Genomic DNA, 9,213 nt, shown 5'->3' with positions numbered 1-9,213 from the left:
CGTATGTCATGTATGTAGTAATGTATGTATGAATGTATCGTATGTATGTAATGGTATGTAGTATGGTATGTATGTTGTATGTATGTATGTATGTATGTTGTATGTATGTAATGTATGTATGTATGTAATGTATGTATGTATGTATGTATGTATGTAGTGATATTATATAATGTATGATATGTATGTATGTATGTATTATGTATGGTATGTTTTTTTTAATGTATGTAGTATGTATTTAAGTATGTATGTATGAACATGTATGTATGTATGTATGTATGTATGTATGTATGTATGCTATGTATGTAGTATGTATGTATGTATGTATGTATGTAGTATGTAATGTATGTATGTAATTGCTAATGTATGTATGTATGTAGTAGTATGTATGTATGTATGTATGTATGTATGTAGATGTATGTATGTTGTATGTATGTTGTAATGTATGTATGTATGTATGTATGTATGTATGTATGTATGTATTGTATGAGTGTATGTATGTATGTATTATGTATGTATCGTATAATGTATTATGTATGTAATGTATGTATGTATTGTATGTTGTATGTATGTAATATGTATGTATGGTTATGCTATGTATGTATGTACTGTATGCGTGATGTAATGCATATCTAACTTATGTTGTATGTAATGTATGTAGAGAGAAGGAGATGGGAGGATGTGTATGTATGTAGTTGCAGTATCGTAATGTATGCGCTATGTATGTATGTATGTAGTATTGCTATTATGTAAATGATTGCTATGTATGTAAATGTATAGATATGTATGTACTGTATGTATGTAGTATGTAAGTAGTCTTATCGTAGACTCTATGTATGTCATGATGTATGTATGTATGTATATGCTATGTATGTATGATCCTAGTATGTTGATGATGTATGTATGTATGTAGTGTATATATTATTGTATGGTATGCTCACTCGTAATGTATGTATGTATGGGTATATGGATGCTATGTGACTGTATGTATGTATGTAGGCTAATGTATGTATGTATGAATGTATGTATGTATTATGTATGTAGTATTGTCATGTATGTACCTGCTATTGTATGTATGTATGTATGCTCCTGCTAATCGCTATGCTTAGTGCCTATGTATGCCTATGTATGTATGTATGTATGCTATCGAGTAAGTATGATATGTTATGTATCTATGTATTCACATCCATTCAATACAATCAATCCCTCATCATCCATCAGCATCCATACATCAATCCATCCATACCATCCACGCATACCATACCATCCATCCAATCAGTGACCATCCATCGCTATCATCATGAGACCTGTCATCCATCCATCCACTCCATCCTCCCATCTCATCCATCATGATCCATCCATCCCATCCATTGCCAATCATCCATACCATCATGCATCATCCACCATTCCAATCCATCCATCCATCCATCCATCCATCAATCCAATCCACCACCATCCGCTCCATCCCTCATCCATCCACCATCCATCCATCCAGTCATACCATTCATGCCATGCCATCCCCATGTCCATCCAGTACCATCATAGTCATCCTCCATCATCCATCACCATCGATCCATCCATTCATCAACATCCATCCATCCATTCATGCATCCATCCATCCATCCATCCATACCATCCTATATATATATATATGTGTGTGTGTGTGTGTGTTTGCGTGTGTGTGTGTGCGTGCGTGCGTGCGTGCGTGCGTGCGTGCGTGTGTGTGTATATATCACGTCCGCACGCACGCACACATATGCGCCAAAGTAATCTAATATCACTATTAAATGTGAGGACATTGAATAAACCTAGATTCAAGCCAATCACTGCATGCCTACCCATCACAAACGACAAGCCCCCGCTAGCGTCCATTTATATTGCGAGTTGCGACAACTCGAAATTAAACACTATCTGCTTTTCATTGTGTGAGCTGACAGAGTTATACAGAGCGATGCACTAAATTAACTGCCAGATAAATGATACGTTTCCGACGTGATTAATTAAATTTGGTGTATATTTATGTTTACATATCGCCTGGCTCTACGATTCATTACAATATATATCTCGTATGCAGCTAAACTATAATATACCGCAACTATCCAAATAATATGCATTATGACATATCTATGGTTAATTCAGCTACATCAATCACAGTAACAACCGCGCGAAGCACGCTCAAGCGCCAAACGACCGTATGATTGCAACATAATTCTGTGCTAATTTTTCACGTGACCGCGGTTGCAGAGCCGAGCCCGCCTGTCGACTTTGAAGCGAAGTCACTTGGATCTCGGGCTATGCAGCTAGAGTGGTCTGCGCCAGCCGGAACGGACCCTCTCGGCTACGTCATCACGTACAACTCGACGGGCCAGCAGGGCGTCGTCATCGACGACTCATTTGTCAGCTCACACACGTTCCATGGCTTGTCGCCGGGAACCTTCTACAGATTCACGATCGTAGCATTCTACGAGAGGGGCAACAGTACGCCAGAAACCATCATAGAGAGGACGGGCGACCTTGGTGCGTGCCAGCGTGTAGTTCAGTTGATTGAATGAATTAGTGTAGTTTGTTTAGTTTGTTGGGTTAGTTTAGTTAGCTAAGTTCAGTCCGCTTAGTTAGGCTAGTTTATTTTTTAGTTTATTTTACTTATTAGTTTATTTTAGTTTAGTTTATTTTACTTAAGCTAGTTTATATTAGTTTAGTTTAAGTTAGGTTAATGCAATTTAGTTTCTCGGTTAGTATAGTTTAGTTTATTCTAGGTCAGTTTAATATAGTTCGGTTGTTTCAGTTATTTTTGTTTAGTTTAGTTAGTTTAGGTATCCAGTCTAATTATCTATTTTAATGGACTTAATTTAGTCTGTTTGTTTAGTTTAGTAGATTTAGTTGTCTCGGTGTGTCCTGCGTGACAGATATATTGCTTACAGTCAGTTCCATTTGAGGACAACTTTTACATATACTGTTACATTCCGTGCGTGTTAACGCATATTTCTCAAATCGGCATCTTTTTATACACTCCATATTTATTACTCAACACGTGATGTAGCTGCACACGTGCAGGTAAACCGGAAAATACAAAATAATGCATACTAAATATTATGTAGCTCATGTCATGTATAATGTTTATTATATCCAAAATTATATAATATAAATCAAAATTATAAGAAATTAAGCGAGAACAAAGAAACAACACTTACAATGTATGGTGGCATTATGGCATAGTGGAAAATGCACGAGCGCACGTGAATGTATAAATACGGCGCAAGAAAAAGGATCCGCGCCACGTACAACAGACGCTTTTATAACGCGACAAGGAAATCCGCGAGTCACGTGACTAAATCATAATGTAAACGAGCAGAACGCAGCTAAACTGAACTGCTTAAACACCGCTATAAATAAGAACTGACAGTGCTAAAAATACTACAGTATGACACGCGTAGAAGAAATAATGAGAAGAAATAACATATACTATGGGAAAGATGTTTGTTAAGGTACAAATGGAAAGCATTTGCACATATTTTTCAACGCTACCCTTATAACAACCTTTTCTGTTGCTTACATGGATATACTTGCTGACGACTCATTATTTGATGCCTATTAAGGCAACTATGACAGTATAGCGGCAAACAAAAGGCTATTTAGCTGCTTATTTTCTGTATCGCCTCTCCAGAAGCGTTACAGGGGTTTAGCTCATTAATTATAATTGCATGCAACACGGAAAAGATTGATTAGATGTTTAGAGCCCTCTAATGAACTCGAAGTCGGGCATAGGTAAGCTGTTTTACCTTTGACTTAATGTCACAATATCTTTAATATTTTTTATTCGTGTTGGATTTATGTACACATGATAGAAATAGCAAATAACCACAGGTTGATTCGAAAGTTTTTGTTTGTGCATGAATATGGATTATATAAATGATATTTAACGCTTTGTAATAACTTCACTTTCTCGTGGTCAAGTCTGCAGATTGAGTAATGATAGTAATAGCTGTTGTTCCTTACTCGGGTGCCCTGTTTGTATCATACTAATTTTTCTCATGGGCATTTTAATGATGGAGTGGGCGCGGGTATCATGTTTGAACGATGACGTTAGTGCTGGGTCTCATGCTGTAGTACATGATGGAGTGAGGACGTTTACTTGTAACGATTGAGTGGACGTTGGCTTCAACTTATAATGACAGAATGTGCGTACTAGGTGTTTCTTCGTAATGTCAAAATAAGTGCGAGTCTTTAGTTGTAGTGCGAGTTTTATGCTGTAACCGTATAGCTTGAGCGTACGGTCTAAGTTGTAATAGTAGAGTGAGCGTGCGCGTTACGTTGTAATAGCAGAGGTCCTGCCAACTTCACGATGCAGTGGTAGACATAATACATCGTTACGCTGTCGAAGAGAGCAAGGGAAGAGAGTCGCTCGGAGCTATTTACGAGTCTGTTTTCATAGGTGATGGTCATTATCATGTTTTACTACATTCATTATTTTCTCACGTTTCTTTATTAAACCTTATATTTGCAGACTTAAAGACATATCCGTTGCCACCAACTGACGTCAACCTGACCCTATCATTGGAAGTAATTGACAAGCAGAAAAACATTCGTGGGCTGGTGACATGGAAACCGCCGAAAGGTAACATTTGTCATATATATATATATATAATATATAATCACAATATATGTATAATAATAATAATAATATATATATATATATTCATAATAATAATAAATAAATAATGTATAAATAAAATAAAACTAAAACAAACAACACACACACACAACACAACAACACACCACCGCACACACACACACACCACACACACACAACACACACACCACACACGATACACACACACGCACACACACACACAAACACACACAACACACACACACACACACACACAAACACATCACACACACACAACACACACAACACACACACACATACACACACACGCACACACACACGACACAACACACACACCACACACACACACACACAAACACACACCACGCTGCGCGCGCACACACACACACACACACATCACACACACACACACACACACCCACACCACACACACCACCACACACACACGCTGCGCTGCCCGCCGCCACACACACGCGCCGTGCGCGCCACACACACACACACCACACACACACACACACACACACACATATATAAATATATTACTTTTATATATATATTTATACTGTCCAATCACTTTCACCAATCACTTTATATTTCTAATATCAGATGCCTGATATTATCAGAAGTAGATAATAGGGAACTAGTAGATCCGTATTAACTACTTCTGATATTATGTACTCCTGTCCCATTATCGATAGGAAAATCTCGGCAACGTTCGGATAAGAAACCCCCGTGATGATGGAAGGCGCTCATTGTAAGAAAATGAATGTGTGATGCTTAGTTAATCTGTCTAATCGAGTAATACAGCAGAACACTGATAGTGCAGCAAGACAACGACACAACGACACGCTAACCTATCATGACATTGTAGCGAGGTCATTCGTAAAACACTTTGTGAAATCCCTCTGCTGCGAGAAAAGTAAGAATTTTATGAAGACGGCTTTTCTTTTTTCAGATGCGACTACCCTCGAATACTACGACCTGACGATAATGCCGGCAAAGAGTAATACTATATGCGAGGGCACAATCTACCACCGCAATACGAACATCTCTAAGGTACACTCATACATAGTCATCGTACTTAACGGAGTTGCTCCCGTCGTAGTGCTCTGGATCGATCAAATTGATTGCCCAAGCCCCTGTTATCTAGCCATTAGGAAAACATCTAGCGGCATGAACTCTGAGTAATGTCTTTTTAACGGTTTCTCGTTTGGCATCAGCGTAATAGCAGAAAAAAACACTTTCGCCCTACGAGACCAAATATACAATTCTCTTATACCCTCTGAGTTTTGACAAAAGATCTCGATAATCAAATAGAGCGACACACATCAAATAAATAAGCATTGAGATTAAGTGTTACACAAAAGGTTTTTGGCCATGGTGTGTGTGTGACTATACATACATATATTATCATATCGAATAGGGATAGCGATGCTCAGAGATATGCTAGCATACAGCATTTCAAAGACGGCACCTATATTTCTGACCATGTAGTTGACACATAATTGTATCCTCTAACGAAAGTTTTTTACTCGAGTAAAATGAATGAAAACACCAACGTGGCATTGCTGTGGATGATCGTTCTACAGTTTGTCGCCCCAGATAAAATTCTGGGAAAGAACCAGGGAATAGCCCTGATAAATGTGAGGGTGAAACACTTTGAAATGTCTTTTTAACCTCACGAATCGCACAGATCGATATAGTTGAAGGACGGTTATTAAATTGCTAATGAGTTCAAAATGGCCACTAGAGCATTATTAATTACACTAATCGTTTCGTAATTATGTCTATAGTTTTGGCGGGACGAAGTCGAAAATGGCGTCTGCAAGCATTTATCATTTCTTCAAAATTATCGCTTGCTTCCTATCAATAAAGCTGCTCGGCTGAGCATGTTAATCTAGCTGACGCCCCCTGGTAGACTGCACTAGCTCTAAGTGACTATATAACCAAGGAATTGGGTGAACTTTCTACACTAGATAGATACGCGTGTACTAAGCTCAACTGCATGGAACGTGGATACGTATAGACGGCAGGCTGCAGTTGTTATACCGACTGGGTGGTCATACCTATGTATGCCCTAGCTACAGCGATTAGATGCCCATAGGAACTCCGGAAATGCCAATAATCCCGCGGAATTAATTCCTGCCTCGAAAATTTATTATCTGTGCACCAAGCGCATAGATCATCTAGCAGTCATCCTACATCCACACCTCACGTCTAAATGCTGCAGAGCAATCAATTTGACGCAGAGAGGCAGCTTCGCGTTCTCTGTGTAATCTAAGTTAGAATGACAAATGCTCGCTGGTGATTGCAATGATTAAAATGGCGCGGGTGACGTTTATATAACGATAGTTATACATATCAATGATGCTGCGCTGTCATAGTGGCGAGAGATCACGCGCACAACAATACGGGGCGAACATTCAGAAGTAACAGCACCATCTAGTCTTCGCCTCCTCTCTATCCCCCTACATCCCTACCACCTTCCCCCTCTCTCACTCACGTTCTCTCTTCTCCTCTTTCCTATTTCCCTCCATTGTCTCTTTCCTGCTTAATTCCCCCGCTTCTGCTTATTTTGCTTTTGCTCTCTTTCCTCTCCCTCGCACCTGCTTCTTCCCATACACCACTGCATACTTCATTTTCCTGTCCCCGTGATATCTACACCAATATGACAAGCTATCGCCGATAATCAAGAATGAAATTGTCACGGACGGGTGTAACGCTAGGTATACGTGACAACCCGCGCTGCATGAGCAGCATTGTCTGTGATGGAGCCTTGCCACGGCAACGATGGCACACAAGGGCACAACGACAGTGCGATTATGATAATAGCAGCATCTTCCAGATTCCGGATGATTGGCGGCGTCTGTGATTTCGCACGCGGAATACAAACGCGGGAGGTTAAGTTGTTGCCGACGGCGCGCCGACGTTGCTGCATATATATCGGGCGCGGGCGCCACGCGGGGGGACGAGGTAGAACACGTGCGCAGGCCGTCATTAATGACCTCATTACAGTCGCCGACGCGTGGTTCAGCCGCACGGCTGCAGTAACTTCCTGACTTCCTCTCCTCTGCATGAGACCTCGCATGCAGCATGCAGCACGCAGCAGCACGTCCCCGCAGCTGCTGTGATGACACGGCTCACGGCAGACAGGGAGACAGAATGTGAACAAAAGGGAAAATGGAGGGAAAGGTGGAGATAGTAGGGGGAGGGGTAGTAGGGAAGGAAAAAGAGCACGAGAAGAAAAGAGGGAATAGAGGCAGAGAGGGATTAGGAAAAGAAAAGGGAACAGGAAGGTAAGGGGTGGGAGCAAGAGGGAAGAGAGTAGAGATAGAGCGTAGAGGGCGGAAGGGGATAGGAGGGGAAGGGTATGATATATATATGAGTGTGTGTGTGTGTGCGTGCGTGCGTGCGTGCGTGCGTGCGTGCGTGCGTGCGTGCGTGTGTGTGTGCGTGTGTATGGTGTGTGGGTGTGTGTGTGTGTATGCACAATTACATGATGCGTGCATGATGATGGGGCGCGATCCTTCATGATAAAGTTAGAATGTGAAGCGAAAATACGCTCGCAACGTCAAGAGCATGCAGCGACAATCGCGTCGGTGAACGTCTCACGATATTACTGTTGCACGCGATATGGGCTGTAATGTGATTTCCAGTGATATCCGTTAATTGCAGACGCAGACATCTTATCTCATCCCGCACGATGCCGAGTCCACCTTCAAGCACTGGGTGATTACGTATGGCTGTGAGTACAAGATCGAGGTGAGTTGAGAGGTTATGCCGCTACCTCGAGTTTCTCTTCACACCTTCCTTTATCCCATCTGGCGTCACCCATCCTTCCTATACTCCTCCTCTTCTCCAGTCCTTCAGCTACATCATCCCCTTCTACTCACTCCCTTTCAATTATCAGAGCCAGATTGATTGACCTCAGCAGAGAATGCGTAATTATCGATTGTTCAGACTAATTGAATGCTTTATGTCGCTTTAACACTAACAAATGCTCGCATATTGAAACTACATATGCGAGTTCAGGACAAATGAATCAGCAAAGGCGCACAGAGCAAAGAATAACAGAGAATGAAACGAACGAGAAGATTGAATGTCCAGCCCCCCGAGATGGTAATCTGATCATGATCTCGGGAATACGCAGCCAGGGGGCATAAATATTAATGACAGCCGAACGATGTTCAATTATTATTCAGCGGATCGTTAGAGTCAGACTGACTCGGCAGTAAATTCGACTTCCTATAACCAATGACTATAGATCTCGTTCCCCAGCCCGATTTCCTGTTGTTTCTGACAGCGCTCGAGAAGACGGCATAACAGTCTGCTATATAAGCGAGTCGATTTTGAACTCGGGAGTTACAGCAAAACCAGCGCCGTACATCGACGTGCTCGCTCGATGCGTGTGCGTGGGGTTCCATCGCATCGTTTGCAGCTCGAGATTTAAAAACCCAGCCGCTCTTTTAATTGTACGCGCTTAGCTGCGCGTGGTCCGAATGATTGCCTATTCATGATCGGCGTGCAAAGTTGATTGCGGCGCAAGGACGCAGCCTGCCTATCTGTGTGTACAATATACGCCTACA

General features: G+C 41.4%; 1 protein-coding gene across 1 annotated transcript in view; it reads left to right on the top strand.

The window, feature by feature from the left end:
* LOC106806779 (titin-like) overlaps positions 1 to 8,950 on the top strand; it is a 73,691-nt gene extending 64,741 nt beyond the window's left edge. Inside the window, exons 3-7 of the mRNA XM_014808848.1 lie at positions 2,242 to 2,514; positions 4,502 to 4,612; positions 5,583 to 5,683; positions 8,303 to 8,389; positions 8,906 to 8,950. Coding sequence (XP_014664334.1) covers positions 2,242 to 2,514; positions 4,502 to 4,612; positions 5,583 to 5,683; positions 8,303 to 8,389; positions 8,906 to 8,950 — 617 coding nt within the window. The remainder of the gene's footprint in view (positions 1 to 2,241; positions 2,515 to 4,501; positions 4,613 to 5,582; positions 5,684 to 8,302; positions 8,390 to 8,905) is intronic.
* The last annotated feature ends 263 nt before the right edge of the window (positions 8,951 to 9,213 follow it).

This window comes from Priapulus caudatus, unplaced genomic scaffold (assembly GCF_000485595.1).
Source record: "Priapulus caudatus unplaced genomic scaffold, Priapulus_caudatus-5.0.1 Scaffold179, whole genome shotgun sequence".
Taxonomy (NCBI): Eukaryota; Metazoa; Priapulida; class Priapulimorpha; order Priapulimorphida; family Priapulidae; genus Priapulus; species Priapulus caudatus.
The sequence above is the reverse complement of the archived record's forward strand: the minus strand, read 5'-3'. Positions and strand labels throughout refer to the sequence as shown.